Raw genomic sequence first — 20,929 nt, 5'->3', positions numbered from 1 at the left:
TATCCAGTAAATGTAATATCTTTGCATCAACGAATGTCATGTCCAGTAGACATACAGTATTGGGGTTTATCTTAGGCTTCCTTTGCCTTGTTTAAACTTTCTTTATAGCACTGAAAATCTTAGGAAATGCTACAGTGGTAATGAATGTTCATAATAATCTGATGATCGGTACAGAGAAAGCACAGAAACATTCGTTCATTCATTCATTCACTCATTTTCTACCGCTTATCCGAACTACCTCGGGTCAAGGGGAGCCTGTGCCTATCTCAGGCGTCATCGGGCATCAAGGCAGGATACACTCTGGACGGAGTGCCAACCCATCGCAGGGCACACACACACTCTCTCATTCACTCACACACTCACACACTACAGACATTTTTCCAGAGATGCCAATCAACCAACCATGCATGTCTTTGGACCGGGGAGGAAACCGGTGTACCCAGAGGAAAGCCCCGAGGAACGGGGAGAACATGCAAACTCCACACACAGCGCAGAAACAAGCAATCCAAATTTCATCTTCTGCACATGAGGCTGCACTTCTGGTCAGCTGTACAATTTGTACCCAGTGTGAATTGAAACTGCACATGTGAGTGTGGCTCGCTGCACATGCCATGTCATGTTTGGTGTTAAATGGGTTTAACGTACTTTAGGGCTATTCCTTGTGAATGTCAGTTTTTGCTTCAGCCTAGATCAGGAGTTCCGTAAAGCAGCTTAGGGACTACTGATAAAAACGGTATATAAATAAAGTGAAATTGAAATATATATAATTCTTCTTCCTTTATCATTCCTTACATTGTTTTATGATAACTGTGCTTCAGTGTTCAGTACAGTATATCAAACTACTTCAATGTTCAGTATATCAAACTACTGTAAACATTAATATTCATTTATATAACTGTACTGGGATACAAGCTAATTCTGATGCTGATGAGATGATGCACCGTTTTAGAGAGTATTGCACATTTTGGATAGTACAGTGGTGCTTATAATCTAGTGTAGATATTTTTACACCCACTGTGGTTTGACACTTCATACCACAGTAAAGTGGTATTTAACAAGTATAAAACATTTTCTGTACAACTTGTAACACATACATTATTATGCCCTCATCGTGATCTACATTCTCCTCCCCTGTGTCCATTTCAGAAGATCAGTAATGTTTAATATTATTTGCAGAAAGAGGGCACTCACACCTGCCGTCAGCATATGATTAACATTCATATTACATTCGTATGTAGGAGAATGCCTTCGTGCCTAGAAAGTCCCTTCTATTTCAGTTAAATGTTGTTGTGTTGCACCGGTAACACAGGCGGAAGAGCATGACTGTAATTATCCTTATCTATTCGTTCACTCATTTGTATTTCGATGGGAGGAGTGTCCTTACAGCAGAAATAATGCTTCCAGATTCTTTGGAACGCAGTGCGAAACTTTTTAATGCGGAAAGCATAGATGATAGGGTTCACTGCCGAGTTGCCGTGAGTGAGCAAGATGGCGATGTAGATGAGCAGGATGGGCTTCTCACACGTAGGGCAGAAGAGCGTGATGCAGTTCAAGATATGAAGTGGAAGCCAACTGACAGCAAACAGAAAGAGGACAAGAGCGAGTGACTTTGCCAGTTTCAGTTCTTTGTCGTAGTACTTGTTCGGGTCGGTGTGGCTCATGCTCACCTTCTTGTTCAACTGCTTGTGAATCATGTAGAAGATCTCTGTGTAGATGCCAAGCATGAGGAGGAGTGGTGGCAGCACCCAGCTGAAAAAATTGAAGTAAACCATGTATTCCATACTGATGACGTTCTCAAACTGGCAGGTGATGATGACGTTACTGCTAAGCGAGCCATTTTGTTGCTGGAGGTTGTTCCAGCCGAGCATAGGAATCATGCCCACTATGAAGGCTACTGCCCAGCATGCTACTACCGCTAATCCCACTCGTCTTGAAGTGACCACTCGTTTGTAACTGTAACAATAAACAAGGAAAGAATTTAGTGTTACCATCAATCAGTACAATTAGTAATTTGCAAATAATCAAACCATTGTCATGTTACTATATTATGTACAATAGCTGTATAACACAGCATGATACAGTAACTGTCCATTTTTGTTCATGTTTTCATGTTTCATGTTTGTTCACTGTTCATGTTTCAATCTCTAAATTACAAATAATCTTAAAAGAAACATGGTGTGGTTGTCTGGGTTTATTGCGTCTGGGTTTATAAACAGTGAATAACTACAATGTCCTTTTGTGTGTTAGCTAATACCAGAGTTCACCAAATCACAGACAGTAATATAATTTGAGTCTGCAGAATATGGTCCTGCCCATGAGAAAAACATCTCCCTCATCAGTCACTGTGTATCTTGCTGCTAATCAGTTCTCCAATACAAGGAAAAAACAAGACAGAGCTCTGTCACACAGGAAATTTAATCACACATCTACTTCACTAAATCAAGCTGTCTCCAGGTGAAGATGAAATCTCTGGTCCTAGAGTTATTTCTAGATTAAGTTCTTTTCCCACTTCTAGTGTTTTGTGCAATTATGTCTGCAAAGGCACGTGTGTGTTATCAATTGTGTTTCCCTAGAACTACCAGCCTCAATCAATTAGAAAATTCATTTCAGCTTCACAATCATTTCAGATAAAAACCCTTTTGTTTGTCCTGTTTAGATTCATGGTATGAAATATTATGTCGTGATCATTTTACTCATTCATTTATCTTCGTAATCGCTTTATCTTGGTCAGGCTCACTGGCCATGTGATTGAAATACCTCGGATGGTACTCTAATCCAGCACAGGGCACCATACACACGCACACACACACACACACACACACACACACACACACACACACACACACACACACACACACACACACACACACACACACACATTAAATTCAATTCAGTTTATTTGTATAGCACATTTAACAATTCACACTGTCTCAAAGCAGCTTTACAGAATTATCGAAACAGAAAAAAGAATTACGTTTAAAATGAACTTACTATATATCTAACATCTATCCCTATTCCTAATGAACAAGCCAGATATGAGGGTGGCAAGGAAAACTCCCTGAGATGATATGAGGAAGTAACCAGGCTCAGAGGGGAACCCATCCTCATTTGGGTGACATTCATTGTCTCATTCAACTTAGGGACAATTTGAACACACCAGTCAATCTGCTGGCATGTCCTATGGGAGGTGGGAGAAAACCAGTGAACCAAGAGGAAACCCACATCAGACCATAATAATCAGAGAAGATGGTGATGGTGTTGTGACCCACTGCCCCACTGCACTGCCCTATGTTAATTTTTTTTATTCAGTTTTTATTTCCATCAGTAACTAAAATGTGAACTCAAAATGTTTACCCTTTCTTCAATAATCCAACCTTCAAAACGGCTAAGTGACAACTACAACAAGATCTTTCTTTAAAGACGGGTACTGTATGATGACAGCTACTAGAAGACATCTTGAGGGAATTTGTTTATATAATCTCATAACACTATGTACAGTGTAATGCGCTATATAATGCTATATTGCAGTAGTGCAGCCTCCACCATCCCTCTTAGTGTTTTTATAATAACTCGATCACTGTATACAAAAATTAGACACGCTACATTGGGTTTAAAATAAAACTATTGGGGAAATGACCTTAGTCTGATGAAGTAGTTACCTTGTTGTAACCTATTAAATAGTATTTTGTAAGAAAATATAAATACAATGACAACAATATCCTGTTCAATAGAAATGCGTTATAGTCTGTTTGAACAGAAATCTATTTGTATTACTAAATGGACATTACTTATTTTTTTATCCTTTAGAACTTCAGCATGTAGCTTTCAAATTGATGAGAGATGTGATGAGAGATGTCCAGTAGGTTTCAAATGACTTCGACCTTGTTATCTGACTACTATAATATTTCCAAACATCAGCAGATAGAGCTGTCAATGATTTCCTCGGTATATTTAGAAACTAAATGATTAGTTACTAAGTCAACAGATCATAATTTAATAATTCTCAGATTGCATTTACAGATCAGTTCTCTGAACCAAGTTTGCTTATGTTCAGTGTATTACATTTCACTGTAATCCTCTCAGGTTTCAATGCAATTCTGCTCCATGTAAATTACAGCATATGGAAACTGATCAACTAAATGAGACAGAACAATCCCAGTGAATTATAAATGGAGCAAAGAAGACTGTTTAAAATCAATGGCCACTATAAAGCACACAGCATTCAGCATATTTTGGACCAAAAGGTTACTTCTTGCAGACTGGCATTTTGGCAGCAGTGAAAAGGAATTTGTGCAAACAAAAGACGTAGTAGGTGAGAGGCAATTTGAGCAGGCAAGAGCTCCATGGGTCCTAAACTATGCTGATTTCAGCTGCTAAAATGTTCTTTTCCATTCTGTATATTTTTTCTTTTCTTTTTTATTTAAGTTTGTGTATCCAATTTGACATTTTTCTTTCTACTGTATATACATTGTGTAATATTTTAAGAAGTTGAGGAATGTGATATTCATTCTAGAATTCATTTCAAGCTTAGACTTCAATTTAAACTGCTGTCTTTATAAACAGTATGGAATCTGAAAAGAGGTCACTTAGTGAGATTAGATAAATATTGGTTTTCCACAGTCAGTCCACCACAACATCTAAAACCACAAAAGCCATCTAGAAGTTAACTGAGAGCACCTCTTAAGCAGTGTAGGTTAAGAAACTGAATTTATTTGTCTTTCCTCAGTTTTATCTTCAATTATTGCCTTTCTGACCTTGGCAGCTCTATAACTTTGCACTCCAGTGGAATGAGAAGGATGTGTGTTACCTGGTCGGGATCTTTACTCTGAGGTATCGGTCAATTGCGATGGCGAGCAGGGCGAGGATGGAGCTCTGAGTGAGCACCAGCACTGTGCATGCCACCAGCAAACAGCTGTAAAAGTGAGTCTGGAACCCGATACTGATGGTGATGGCGAGCGGGATGACAAGAGCTCCAACTGCGATGTCGGCCACAGCCAGGGACACGATGAACCAGAAAGTTGTGTCTCTCAGTGACCTGTTTATCTTAACCGCCCAAATCACCATCACGTTCCCAATCACCGAGGACACGGCGATCAACACCTCCATGCCCATGTAAAGGGCTTGAGCTGCATGCATGGTAATAAAAGCCTATATAATAAATTCAACTCTGGCAGGGATGTTGGCTTTCAGAAGGAAGGGATGTTTAATTGTTTTGACTGCAGTGCATAAAATTCCTCCTGACCAAATTCTTGGAATACTTGGGGCTATTCTGCACACTCAGTATGCTTTTTAGAAACAGAGCAATACATGACGAGATAATATAGAATAGAAACTCATCACAGAATGGGTGTTTTTATTCGTTTTCGTAAAAGAAAAATGTCAGATGATGGAACCATATTCGCAAAACCCAAACGCGTCTGTTCATCACATCCACCTGAGCTGTGTGCACATGTCCTGCTGCTTGCATGTCTTTGTCCGAGGAAAGCAGTTAGATTCCGATTTCATTTGTCACCTGCGTTGGTCGGACAATCCTCCCACCATCCAAGACTTTAAAAATGGGATGAGAAATCTCTTCATTTCTGCCCTGGATGCAATCCGTCCATGTATCCACTGTTTCTCAACCTGTCTGAGAGTATTTATCGGGTGCGCAGCGTCACAAATCACCCGGTCTACCCTTTGTGTCCATTTATTACCTTTATTTCTTGGAATCAATAGGCATGAACGCACTCGACGTCTCTTTCTGGCTGAGCAAAAAGTCCCAAATGGTCTTGAGCCGAATCCCGCAGAGCGGAGCGGAGTGTGCTGAGCTGGGGCAGGGGAATAAAGAGGAAAAGAAGAGAGAGAGAGAGAGAGAGAGAGAGAGAGAGAGAGAGAGAGAGAGAGAGAGAGAGAGAGAGAGAGAGAGAGAGAGAGAGAGAGAGAGAGAGAGAGAGAGAGAGAGAAGAGAAGGGCCGTCCCAGATGAGAGTCCTTAGCGTCACGAGCTTAAAAAAAACGGTTTACAGCAAATATTACTTGTTTCCTTCACAGCTTGTAGTACAGCGCCACGAGCGTTTCCGGTCCAGCCTTCTTAAGAAAATGAGATGTGTGCGACTTGCTTCTGATATCACTGTGATGTATTAGCATAGAAAGAGGTGTAGCGTGGACCTAATGACTTCATTCAGTAGTGCATATACTGTAGTACCTTTTTTAACAGGAACATAATGAGAGCTATTTATAATGGCAAAAAGATAGATAGATAGATAGATAGATAGATAGATAGATAGATAGATAGATAGATAGATAGATAGATAGATAGATAGATAGATAGATAGATAGATAGATAGATAGATAGATTTAGTAACACATTGTTACTTGTAAATGTAGAGAGTTTAACAAGCTCTTACTATTTTATTATATGGGATGCTAAATGGCTTTGATTAGTATCCCTCATCCTAGACTACTTCATCATTCTACATAGTGAGTTATACAGTACACACCAAGTGAGCAATTTATTAGGACACCTACCATGAAATTATACTCACTGGTCATTTTACCAGGTGGACCTAAAATATAAGTGCACTATATATTTATAAGTATTTAATCACAGAATGCATTCCATATTTTGCTATCAACCATTTAGAATTAACCCTGAAACCCCATCACTCAGCTGACTACTGACCAGATATAATTTAGGTGCCATTAGTTGATGTAATTTATGTGCCACTTCTAGCACAGCAGAGACACTGACGTGATAACGACATGTCACTGGGTTTTGCAGAGCGAGTCAATTTACTGGCCACTTCATTAAGTGGCTACACACAGTGCTGCTGATTGTAGTCAATGTCCTCAGACCCCCTGATTATCGTTATCTTTACTGTTGCTGCTTTATATGCTGCTTTTGGTACTGTTCATCAATTTATTTTTCTAGATGGTTAAATTCAGTGCTGTTTAATTCTTATATGTGATTGGTCAAAAGGTTATAAGGTAACTACATTTCTACAAGAGCACGGTTCTTTAGTAAGTGCCTGCTGCAAGGGAACATATGGCTTACAGTCATGTACTCATTCTAATACATTATTGCTTTGATAGTAGAGCTCAATCACAAGGACCTGTCTCTGTGTGAGCTAAGCCTAAATAAGTCAGTTAAAATTTTATATATATATGCTACATCTACAGTATAATGTTATAAATATCAGGGGTGTAACCAAATATCAACTTGTTATTCTTATTGAATAGATATTGTACCCTGAACTAATATGAATACAAATATGAGTAAATAAAAATAAAGTAGAAATAAAGTTTTAGCAAAATTCCTATACAAACCACAACTGAAAAAAAATGCAAAAAAAAAAAAAGTAATTAAATTTAACCCAAAATTCTTTTAGCATGATTAGTGGCTTAGTATTTAGCAAGCACCTATATAGTGCCTACAGTATATACAGTATTTAGTGCTTATGGAGTTTGCAAGTTCTACTCGTGCTTCAGGTGTTTCTACTTGGTTGTTTTTGGTTTTTGTTTGTTTGTTTGCTTTTTTTTTTGTCTTTGCACTTTTTTGATCCTGTAGAGCTTAACAGTGTGAGAATGACAAGTTGGGTCTGTGAAGCAATGCAGCAGCTTTCACCATTAAGAGACTCATTTAAAGGTTACAAGCCATAAATCCCAAAGAGTTAATTGTTGGGCATACAGTGCACTACATATGGCATGGAAGCATATTCTATATAATGCAATTAGCAGGCAGCAGGGAAGTGTCAGAAAGATAAAAATGTAGCACTCCAGCCTTTTTTTTTTGGAAATATCACTAAGGCTGTAATGCAATAGACTAAGTATTCTGTATTTATTGAACTGTACCACTGCTAACACCTGAAGATACAATTAAGCAAGGAGCGCCCTGTTGGTGCCTAAATACCGAGCAAAGGTTAGCTGTTAAAAATCAACTAGTGTTGAGCTACCAAAGGGAATTAGCAGATACTGTATATTCCAATAAATCAGAAGACCTTTATAAACTAAAACCTGTCATAAATAATGATTCTTTCCCCTTGACATCTGCTTGTAGCTGTGCTCTCTGGATGTTGCTTTTAATTGAAATCACAAGAGTCTTTAGAATTAACCTTTTCCAGAGATCTGTTAACTTCTGCTAAAAATAGCAAAAGCCACCCTAAGGAAAACTATGTAATGGAGGTTCTTACCTTATCTGTATTGTTTAGTAGATATGCCTGGCCTAGTTTTATAGTAACACTGTGCTGTTTGTCATTCTCTGTAGCCCAGATTTCTAATAAACTAAGATTTTACAAACTCTATCGTAATAAAACCCACCATACAGTGAACACACACACAAACACACTCACACACACACACACACACACACACACACACACACACACACACACACACACACACACACACACACACACACACACACACACACACACACACACACACACACACACACACACACACACACACACACACCAGGTTAGTGTCTACCTACTTGGGATAATTTCATGCTCTCCAGGTTTCTTCCATCTACACAAAACATTTGGAAAGTAAAGTAAAGTAAATTGCCTTCCATAGCACAGCCCCATGCATATGCACCTCCTGGGCTCCTGAAATGGGCTCCAGATGGCCATTTTTGTGCACAAAGTGAGTCATGAAGTGGATTATAAAACAAAGCAAATAATGCAATGTGACAATCTGTTCAAAAGAAGAAAGAAACAAGTAGTATTGTGTAGGAAGTTCAAAAATAACTGTGCACTGAATTTACTGACACTATATATTTGAATGAAATTTGGTATTAATTTTGCTTTATTTTGTGGATGTAAGAATTTCATTTAATGATCTTACACAGTTAAACATTTTCAGTCACTAAATGTATAATATATCCTAAACAGGTAACACAAAATTCTTATCTTGTTTAAGATGATACACAGTGAATTCTAATCACAGAAAATGCATTAAAAGGTGAATAGTGAATAGCATAACGTTTCTGGTGAGCGAAAACGGATGAAAAATAAATCTTGCTGACAGCTGTACTGAATATTCTTTTAAGAATTATTAATTTGTGAGTTGAAAAGGTGGGGGAATAAGAGCTGAGAGCACATTGTAATCACACCCCTAGCTCACACCCGAAGGGTCAAGAGCTCGACCCATGTGTGTGTGTAGAGTTTGTTCTTCCTGTGCTTCAGAGGTGTCCTCTGGCTACTCTGCTTTCCTTCCCAAGTCGAATACATTGTAGACTACTAGCACCTCTAAATTGTCCATAGAGTGCCCTGTGATTTAGTGTCCCCTACCTTGTTCCCAACATTACATATTAGTCCCCTAACATTACATATTGTAGGATAAGCTATAAGAAAAAAAGGATTGATGAATGGAGCTACAATGGTATATATATCGAGTATAGTGTTTGATATGTGTATGATGTGTACTCTACATAATATTAGGAATTAATCTAGAAATACTATTCTAGATTAAGTGGCCAAGCAAAAATCATCAATTTCACAATATTTTATGATACACTATTTCTGTTAGAAAAGCAAAAAAAAGGTGTTATCTTTTATGGTGCAATTTTCACACAGATTTCACTGACAAATAAATGTTCTTCAGGCCATAAATTATTTTTTAGAGTTTTGGAAATGACTTCTCTCAGCATGTTAAAGAAATACAGTTATAAATCAGTTCAGATAGCACTTTATATCCCCAAACATGGTAAGATGTGTTTGATCTTATTAAACATAGTAATTCTGCTGACTTGGCTCAACATTTGTTATGTTCCGAAAGAGAAGATTTGCAAAGGGAGACAGGACTGACTGGCAAGACACTTGAGTTCTTGCAGTGGAAGACTCTTAAAGTATCAATAAGATAAAGAGCCCAGATGGGAAGCCTGTTACACTGTGCTCCTGGTGTGTCACTTTCTTAAATGTGCAGTTATAATGCAGCACACCTTGACATATCCTGTTTTATGGGCAAACAGTTTTGAGACGGAGGTTTAGATCAGACCATAAAAATACAGGAGAGTCGCTGACAAGTGTTTCTGTATCACTAAGAGGTTTAGAGAAGAGGGATTTTGTGAATACAAACAATACCCGCTTTTCTTCCATACACAGACTGCTGCACTTCAGTCAGCAGGTTCCACAGACAGCTTCTCAGAGGCTGATTTTATTCCTTGTGTGTTGAGCTGACTGCATTGAGAGGATTATTGTGTAAAATTCAGTGAAAAGGTTTTGGTGGTGAGGCCAAGCAAATATGTCAGGTTTCTGGGTGTTATTTTTGACAGGAGAATTACTGTATGATCTTCAGGATATCATATTAAAGACCACCCATACTGTAGCATCACCACACAAAGCTACTGTATATTTAAAATAGCTCACAATTTCTGCTTGAATAGCAATGTTTTGTTAGATTTTTTAGAAAAATCCTGAAAGAACACATTTTATTCCATAGCAAAAGGTTTGAAGGTTCTACGTTCAGGTCTGTTTGTATATTAGAATTATATAATGCTTTAAAGCTTCTGTTCTGTTATTGCTGCATTGTACCAGGGCTTTGGGAGAAACCCAAATGGGTCCCTCCTTTCTCCAGTTTGTTTATGTTACATCATCCGTACCAAGACACAGCTCAGTGAAGATGTGTTGCTACAGAAGGGAATATGTGGAAAATAATGTGAGATGGTACCCTGTATATTGTGTCCATCATCTAGTGATGTACAAAGTCATTTTGCAGTCAGTCAAGTCAATGGATTATGCCGACGTTATGTAATGATATTATTGTATAATTATGCCTCAAACAAATTAAAATTACACAACTATCATACTTGTCTTAAGCTACATATGACACTACTGTGTCTAGAGTATTACACTAATATAATCAATTAAATATTGTGTTGTCTGGTTTACAGGAGGAATTTGTTTGTAAACATTTAGTCATTTTAATTGCTATAAAACAAGATTATATCCATAGTCTATTTTTTTTTAATTTTGCTTGTTTTTAATCCAGCACAGTTTTTAATTCCTGGCAGCCCTATGATCAATTGTCCTGCCCTCTGCTTCTCCTCCGACTGTTGGGCAGGATGGTTCCTGCCCCAGTTGGCCTCCATCAATGCTTGGCGCAATTCCCATTTCCAGACAATAATAACTATATGGAGCTCAATGGGGTAATAAGCATGTTACCCTGAATGTTCAACATTTACAGAAGAAAGCAAGATTATAATTTGTCAAATAGCAACTTTATAAATAAAAAGTGACTCAAAAGACATTTGTATTTTTTATTTTATCATCAATTAGAATTTCAATAAAATGAAAATGTATGGAGTTGTTTGGGGCTTTATGAAGGTTAAGGTCTGGTGATATAAATTATGCTGCAATGCTCATACAAGAACAGTCTGTGTTCTAAACATATATGGACAGAAAGCACAGTTTGTATTTCCCCCCACACAGGGTATCTGGTTGAAACTAGAGCTGTACACATTGTCTGGGATTCTGATGGCTTAATAGGAAATATGAATCTTATGGAAAAAGAAACCACATTCATTAATATGAATATGAGTCACTACAGGATGCATTTAGTGTTTATTCCTTCATCTTTAGTAACTGCCTCTTCAGGGTAGTGGTTTAAACTAGTCTACTGGTCTGTTTCTATTTTGGGGAAATTTGCATTTATATTTACATTTACTGGATTTGGAAGATACCCTTATTTAGACCGACATACAAATGTGCTTTGAATTTTTTTTTATAAATGAGTACATTAACACTAATTTACTAGGTTACAGAGTACAAGAACAAACAGGACAATAAACACAACAATACATTACAACAATTTGGATTGATTAAAACAATAAACACTAGTTTAAGTATTTCAGGAAGAGGAAGGTCTTCCTTCACCCATCATTTGAAGATAGCCGATGATTCAACGATTCGGACATCTAAGGGAAGTTCATTCCACTACCTTGGTGACAGAACAGAAAGAGTCTTGATGTACACCTATCTCTTACTAGAAATAAACCCGCTAACTTTGTGATAATTACAAACAAAAATAATACCTACATGAGTGAGAAGAAAAAGGTATCTCTCAAAAGATATAGACAGAGATAAGCAGCTGTCAAAGCTAGAATACACTGAATGTTCCCTATGTTTCCGGTGGCATTGGGTTTGGTTTCAGTCGAGGGTATTTTTACTGTACCGCAGTAATGGAATACATTACCTGATGAGGTAGATTATGGTACATATGCTCTATATGTAAATAGTTTTTCCTATACAAAGTATGTTACCATGTACATAATTTGAATGATTTACATGAAGGCTAATCTGCAATGCCAGTTTTATCAAAAACATCTGGCACTTCCACTTTACCACCAACAATAACAACAACACCAGATATACAGTAGATAAAAAGAGTAGTGTTACACTCTTACTATAGGCCAAAAGGTCCTAATCAAAATGATCAAAATACTCCTTCATATATCTGTGTATATACAGTCATGGCCAAAATTGTTGGCACCCCTAAAATTAAGTATTTTTCACAAAAAAGTATTGCAATTACACGTTTTGCTAAACACGTTTATTTCCTTTGTGTGTATTGAAACAAAACAAAACAAAACAAAACAAAAACAACAACAACAAAAAAAAACAGAGGAAAAAGCAAATGTGACATAATTTCACACAAAACTCCAACAATGGGTCGGTCAAAATTATTGGCACCCTTACCTTAATATTGGATTGCACACCCTTTGGAAAAAATAACTGAAATCTGAAATTGTGTACTCTTTAACAGAAATAGATGATTTTTTAAAAATTTGAGTCAGTTACACGATTACTTAACAGTGCTACTAGAAGGGATATAGTGATTTACAGACTCTGAGAGTTAGGAGAAGTAGTCTCTATAATTTGGTCTCTACTGTATAATCTAGTTTATTTAAACTAAATACACACAAATATTAACCAACGGTAGACAAAAAAAATGTTGTGATGTCTTTTAAGCTTAGTTGATCATGCTAGCTGCTGAATAATTTATAGATAATGTTATCATTATTGGTTGTTTTTCCAGTACTCTTTTGCATGTCCTGCTAATGCAAAATGACGTGTGAAGTGTGAGAACTAATGGGGAGTACAAACATTACTGAAAGCAAAATAGCACTGTGGTATCATTATAAATTAGATTATTCATTTGACTGCACTGTGGTAGAGTTCAGAGTGTTATGAAGAACAGACAGCAAGTTCCAAAATCAACACTAAAGCTTCACTGAGCTAACAACTGCAGACAGTGGATGCAGAACAAAAGCAACAAAGGCTGAAGAATGCATCCAATCAGACACTATTTTACCATGCTGTCCTGTTTAATCAAGCTCACTGAAGATATTTTAGCTCAAATCAATAGTCTAGCCTGAAGTTAGTAATAATGAATGACTTCCGCATCAGTCTTTAGTTAGCATTTACAAAAGGAATAGACAATTACAGTGAGTGCCTACTCAGTGAACATTAGCGCTTTGAATCCAAATTTTCTTTAAAGGTATGGGATATAAATGGCCCTCAAGATGTGTGTTTTAAAGATTCCCTACTCAGATTTTTCACTTGGGTGTCATCTGCTGTGAGTACACCACACAAGCTTTACACAAACTGTAGACTCAGCTGATCTACCGGACTGGAAACTTAGCCAAAGCTGTTGTTTCTTTTCCTGAAGAATGTGAGTGGCGTGTCTCTGGGAGCAGCAGTGTACAGAGAGTGCTGTTTGATGATGAAGTTAGCTAGCAGATTTATATGTTAAAGCTGACTCACTGAACCCCACTACATTACACGGGCCATTTAAGACAGACCATAAGGCCATTCCAGGTCTCAGTAGGCTGTTAGTCAGTGAGAGTAATTCACACTTTGAAGATTCTATGCTATTACTATATATGACCAAATTGAGGGATTTAGATGAACCCAAAAGGGATGAAAATAGCCTTTATGAAATGCTTGGAATGTAATAATAATAAAAATAAATAAATAAAAATCTTTTAAGCTTTTTAACCCTGTTTAAAAAAAAAATAATCCAGAATTATACTGATGCAAAATATTTCTTCTTGTTTCGCATTTAATTTGTATTTAATTTTCAACTTTTCCATATTGCTTAGCATACTGCATGTTTCATCCTGGAAACCAGAGGGTTCGAGTTCTCAGAGTATGGAAAATTTTCATTTTATACAGACACTCTGAGTGGCCTGTTTGCAGACAACCAGGTCATGTCCATTTGAAAAGCTTTTCCCCTGATCCTCTAAGAAATTCACAGCTAATCTTATGTTAGCTGATAGTTTAGTGTTATCACTGAATATAAACATGTATTACTATATGTTGATGTGATCTCATGGAATTCTCATTTGTTTGTTTGTTTACTTATTTCTTTGTTAGTTTATCTATTTGATTGTTCATTTGTTTATTCATAAACACACAAACACACACACACACACACACACACACACACACACACACACACACACACACACACACACACACACACACACACACACACACACACACACACAATGCGATCACACAAACCTCCACACACATATAAACCAGTGTTCAGGATCAGACCGTGTCTGTAAGTCTACAGTGTTACCTGCTGTGCCTATTTATGTCTAGTGACCCAAAAATGTTACATCTGTCTGCCCCACCTTTGGTGAAGAAGTCCTTAGAGGCCAGTGTTGATGTTTTCACACTGTATTGCTCTACAGGCAGCTACTATGCAACATACACAAGCACGCACACACACATTCCTAGATCTACATAAAAACTATTCATTATACTAATATACATTAAAATGAATACCTTAATAATTTAAATTAATACATTATTCATTATACTAATATACATTAAAAACGAATACCTTAATAATTTTAATTAATACATTTCATTTACCCCTTAATCAAAGTTTTACACATGCCTCTAAAAAAAAAAGCAGGATTAATCTGAGCTGTTTTGACCTCAATCCTAATACTGTATGATCTCAGTGACACACTTATTTCCATATTCCATATTAAGGACACACCTTCAGTGGTTTTGTTATTTGCAAATAGACTTTAGTGGACAAGTTTAAGTACGCTACATTCTGGGCAACTGGGTTAACTCATTAAATTAAATTAACATATTTATTTCAATCTTATAAGGCAGACAAGAGATGCATTTTTTTTATTTAGTTTGTGATGATTTCTTACTCTGTTTAAAAAAAATAGGGGCAATGTACCAATTTTTAACAGAATTACTTCCAATGTTGAAGATAACATATTCAAATTTTAGATGCTTAACAGAAACAGTAGAAATGGGAAAAGGAACAGAAGAAATAATCGACAGATAATTGATAATCGATAGATACATTTTCCCCAGCAAGATAAGATAAGATATACCTTTATTTGTCCCACAATGTGGAAATTTCTCTGTTATAGCAGCAAAGAGAAAGAATGCAAATATATATATAAAAAAAGACATAATATAATATGCACAACACAATGTATAAATACAAAGAAGGAAAAAGAGACCACAAGCAAGTTTTTATTTTTTTATAAAATAATATTTATTTATTTCTGTTATTGCACATGTTGCTTTAAATACTTTGTTATTGTTATTATTGCAGTTAAACAGTAACCCAGTGTGTAATTATGGTGACTGGTTCACTGGGAGCAGCTTTGATTGTAAAGTCTAATAGCAACAGGGAGAAAAGAGCGTCTGTATCGCTCCTTCAGACAGATGTAACAGTCTGTCACTGAAGGGGATGCTCAGAGATGAAACCATACAGAGTTTTTTTCATACAGGGGATGAGAGTTGTTCTCCAGCAATAATGATAGTTTGCTACCGTCCTCCTTTCTCCCACCTCCTGTACAGTGTCCAGAGGAATCCCCAGGACTGAGCTGCCCTTCATGATCAGCTTGTCCAGTCTCTTTCTTTCTGCACTAGAGATGCTACTGCACCAGCATACCACACCATAGAATATAGCTGAGGCCACCACAGAGCCAAAAAGGGTCTTCAGTAGCTCTCCCTGCACTCCAAAAAACCTTAGTCTCCTCAGCAGGAAGAGTCTGCTCTGTCCTTTCTTATAGATTGCCTCTATATTGTCTGTCCAGTCTAATTTACCAGGTATTTGTAAGAGTCCATTCTCACAAAGCTAGGCAGAAACATAAATATTTTACAAAATATTAAATTTCCGTGTGCCTACTTTCTTATTATCCATTTACCACCACGGTGTAGCATAAACAGGCAGAAGTTTTTGAAATGCTTCCATTTTTTTTTTTTTGACCTCTGGTAAAAAGAATTAAAGCTGACATTTATTGTGATATGGACAAGTTGCTGTCTCACTGTATGGACAAATGGAAACAACATTACCGGAAACATGACAGCTACATTATTTCAGAACGGAAATGCATCAGAACACCGCATGCAAACAGTCTGTTTGATTGAGCACTAAAAGATTTTCCTCTTAGCATGAGCAGACCCAGCCTTACACTAGTGCCAGGTGCATGCTGACAAGTCACACTTCATTTGAATGATAGATTTACCAGACACAGGCAGCTTAAATGATTGTTTTATTTACTCTGCCATTAGCCCACACTTAAAACATAAAGTAATAATGAAAAGCCCTTTGCTGAGTGAAGACTTCGGAATGACTGCCAGTGCTCTGCTACATAAAAAAACCTGCCAACCTGCTGTAGCTAAGAGCGCTGGGCCTGTCACTGTGCTCAGTGATTCTTAAGCCCAGAAATGCTAGCAGATGGCCACTCAGCAAGTCTTCTTGCATAGAAAAAACTTAGTTAGCCTTTAATAATGCATGCGTTGATGGAAAATAATTACTAAATCAGAGCATATTTAAATTTGATTGTGTTGAAACACCGTGCACTAATTACACACTATTTGACGAGTACAGTTTGTGGAAATATTTTAATTTAAAGCATATTTTTTTCTTTATAACACTTTATAATTTTTTTTTTATATATAATTTTATTTTAGTACACTCAAATATCTGAAAGAGGACATTAAATGATTTATTGTAATTTGAGGTAATCAGGGTTGCCCCTTGGAGATGTTGTGTCCTTTGTAAGACACGAATGTGCAGAATTACTTTCACTGAAGACTCTATTTTCCACAGCATTCTGCCCTAAATGCCCAATTTTCCACTTCATCCACTCTATAAAAAGTCTATCAGCCTTGTTCTCGAAAGCTCTCAAAAACAAGGGAATAGATCCTATAATTCGTAAAGTGCTTCATGCAGTAGTGTATAAGGTTCGGTCTTATTCCTCTTACCATAAACCATTCACCTGAACAGATTGGTGCACCTAAAGAAAAATGACACAAACACAGGAACTTACTTGTACAGACACTTTGTGCTTCTCCTATAGATAGATACTGGCTGCTGAAATAATGTTCTGCGATGTGTGCCTTTTATCTACATACAAAAAACCTGTATGAGTGTAATGAATGCATTTTCTCAACACCCTGTAACAGGAATGCATTACTCAGTGTAGTGCTCTATTGTTAGAAAATGGCTAAAGAGCTGCTGACGCATCTACCACACCACAACCAGAGATATTCTGTAGAAATATCACATCACCTTTGTTCCTTAGTATGAATCCACATTCCAAATGAACAACCATGACAACCAATTTTGGGTTTTATTACAGCACTCAGTCTATCAGCATGGCACATCTTCGCTAATTTTCCCACTCATCAAATTGTAAGGGCATCTCCTGTGTTAAGCCTGCTTCAGATCACCGCACAGATATTTAGTTGGGTTCAGGTCTACTCTCTGACTAGATCATTCCAGAACGTTGGTCTTCATTAGGTTAAGCTATTCCTTTGTTGATTTAGATGTATGCTTTGGGTCATTGTTGTACTGAAAAGAAATTCATTTTCATCTTTAGCTTACTAGCTGACACCTGAAGACACTTGCACTAAAATCAATTGGTATTTGCAGCTAATTAGTATTCACTCAACCTGAATAAAAGCCCCGGTTCTGGCTGAAGAAAAGCAGCTGCATCATATGCTGTTCTTTTGGTGATGTGCTTTTTGTTGCACTGTAGATAAATTTTGAGATTGGTCCTGTCAGACCATTACATATTTTGCCACATGAGGTGATTTTGTAAGTGTAAGGTGATTTAATTGAGCTTCTGTCTAGCCCTTCTATCCCATAGCCCAGAGACATGAAGAACATGCAGAGACTTATCAATGCTTGTTTGATTTTCCTGTAGCTTTTTGCTTTTAATGTTGCCAAAGGTCTTTTGCCAGCCGTGCTAAATATTTGAGATACATCTTGTTATTTGTTCTTGGTGATGATGTGTGTTGATGTTGATGATGGTGTTCCATGGTACTTTGGAAATTCTTTGGGAATTATTTTATACCCCAATCCCGATCAGTACAGTGCATGCTTTATAAGCACTTTATAAGTGGACCCTGGCTTTAGCAGTCAGATGAAACCAAAACGATTGCAAGGAAATCCTATTTAAACAGCTGCTTTTTATTTGGGCTTAATCAAAATCATTTTTTTTAGAATCACTGATTCTAAACACAGTGCCATCTCCAAATATAATGGGGTGTGCACTATTATGCCACCAGTTTACTGTTACTTTTTTGTTTCTGATTGTTTTTCAAGTAAATTTTATACATTGTAATTTCACATTGATGGTGGAAAAAGTTCTGACATGAACTGCCATCTTAACAGGGATGTGACGACTGTTCAAATCCATTGTACAGTACATAATGCGTTTATATAACATATCACTAAAATAAAGGTCATGACATAGCTGATATAATGTAACAGATAAGTAATACTGATTAGAGCTGTTTCTGGAGTCCTGTTGTATATTTATACTGTAGCAGTGGCTACAGGAAGCACTCCATCATATGCGAGATAGTGAGAAAAAATAATGAGGGAGAAAAAGAGAGAAATGGAGCTGCTGAAAAGGTTTGGAGACATATGGGAGGGATATGATTATGAAAACATCAGCTACATGCTAGATTCCCATTCCCAGAATTCAATCATTTTGTCCTGCATTAATTAATTTTTTTTTTTTACATGAATATAGTTTTATGCAGAAAATGGATTAGGTGTGTTACTCCACAACAGAGTGAGGAATAATAATACCCTTTCCTGAGAGAAGCATGGGACCTGAAATTCTTTGAAGTCTGCTCTGATGGGTATTTTCAAGCAGGATTTAAAAAAAAAAAAGAAAGAAGAATAATTGTTGATTTGTTTTACTTTAATCTTAGTGGCATGAAAAAAACATACGTACTTTCTACGAAATAGAAATTTTGTTCATTACAAATCAAAGCTTTCATTGCTTTTGGAAGCTTTTGTAGAGCTTTCAGAAAGAACATCTTTTTTTTCCCACCCAAGCAAATAAACATTTAAGGGAACACTGGTTGGCAATAAATAGCACTTAACCTTCAACTGAACCTTGACATGCAGTGCCTGGTAATATTAAGATTATGCAAAAAAAATTATTATGCAGGAAATGAAAATAGCCTGAAGGATGGGTGAGCGGATGGAGTCCTCATGTGGTACAGGGATCAAAACCCAATTTCCAAAATGAAACCATATCAGTGGAACCAATTTCTGCCATAATTAAGGGCTATTTTCTTCTAAGGCAGAGAGAAATTGAATTTCTGTCCAGGGTATCTGTGAATAACTGGATACCTGCCTAAAACAAATGCTCTGCACTTATACTTTGCCATCAGACTAAAACCAATACATGCTATAGAATGAGGACTTGGGGTTAGCCATAATGAAAGATTCACAAATACAAACACATTCTTTATTGACCTTTGCCACCTGCATTATTTTCAGTTTTAAAAGCAGTATTTTTCTGCTAACGTCACTTGGGGGGTTTGAATGTGTTGAGAATAATTAATCATATGCATCCAGAGTCACACCTCAGCTCACTAGATATAATTGCATAAATTGCTTCAGGAAAGGGAATGCTCAGGTAACACAGGCATGAATGTCACATTTTAACCCTTGAATACATTTACACTGGTGCTGTCTCTAGCATTATTTTTGCCTGATGCTCAGTAATATGTCAGTTATGTTAATCAAGTTACAAAAGTAGTTAAACGACAGCAGTAGGAAAAGCTAATGTTAATGAATTTAGTAAAATTACAGGAACTATTATCCTTTAATCAGAAATAGTGATGACGATGAAATTGTTAATTAGATGAATAGAAAGTCTGAGATTACTGGATGAGTAGTGGTTTATGGAAAGAGATGACACTTCTACAAGCTCAAACTTAATTTGTTATACTGTATATGAATCTGTGTATCCAGGAAAAATACAATTTGAGTATTCGGTGAAACAGAGCTTAACACATTGCCAAGAAACAGCTGAAGGTATGATTTTTAAATGTTAATGAAACTATAATGACAGGAAGAAAGAACTCTAGTGATTAAACTGTTTAAAGCTGCTATAATATAAACAACTAATTGGTTTTGCAGATGTTCCAGCACACTAACTGTGTCTATAAATAGACACAAAAAACAAGCTGTTGTTCTTTCATAAAGACAAATATGTAATTCTTTGCAATTTGTATCTGCAGAATAAATCATTCTAAGGCATATGGTTGTGTGAGAACTCATTCTCTGTTGTGTTTTATTTCTTACTTTCCCTTTATTATTCCATGTAGAATGAAAAAACAGTCTGTTTTACGGGGGAATGAGCGGGTATTACAGTGTCTTAGTGGTTAGGATGTTTGCCTTACACCTCCCTAGGGTTGGGGGTGTGATTCCCTCTATGTTGTACACGGCGTTTGCATGTTCTTCTCCTGCTTTGGTGGTTTCTTACAGGCACCCTGGTGTCCACTCCAGTCCACAGACATGCATTGTAGGCTGATTGGTATCTCTGAAGTGTGAGAATGGGTATATAAGCGTGTGTGCTTGTGCCCTGTGATGGACACAAGGGTGTCCGCAGGAGACACGAGTCCCCTAAAATAGACTAGACCAGGTTT

At 36.9% G+C, this 20,929-nt stretch overlaps 1 protein-coding gene across 2 annotated transcripts; it reads right to left on the bottom strand.

The window, feature by feature from the left end:
* Nucleotides 1–364: 364 nt before the first annotated feature.
* On the bottom strand, nt 365–6,074 carry adora1b (adenosine A1 receptor b). 2 transcript variants are annotated; one of them, XM_047822846.1, is made up of 3 exons: nt 4,808–6,074; nt 1,668–1,953; nt 1,371–1,572 (listed from the first exon to the last, which is right to left on the bottom strand). In XM_047822846.1, exons 1-3 carry the CDS (start codon nt 5,134–5,136, stop codon nt 1,519–1,521), a joined length of 669 nt encoding a protein of 222 aa, XP_047678802.1. In that variant the 5' UTR covers nt 5,137–6,074; the 3' UTR covers nt 1,371–1,518. The 2 variants fall into 2 exon arrangements, with proteins under 2 accessions (XP_027022636.2, XP_047678802.1); XM_027166835.2 differs by having other exon boundaries at nt 365–1,953; nt 4,808–6,072.
* Nucleotides 6,075–20,929: the final 14,855 nt, after the last annotated feature.

Source organism: Tachysurus fulvidraco, chromosome 14 (genome assembly GCF_022655615.1).
Source record: "Tachysurus fulvidraco isolate hzauxx_2018 chromosome 14, HZAU_PFXX_2.0, whole genome shotgun sequence".
Taxonomy (NCBI): Eukaryota; Metazoa; Chordata; class Actinopteri; order Siluriformes; family Bagridae; genus Tachysurus; species Tachysurus fulvidraco.
This window is presented reverse-complemented; position numbering and strand designations above follow the sequence as displayed.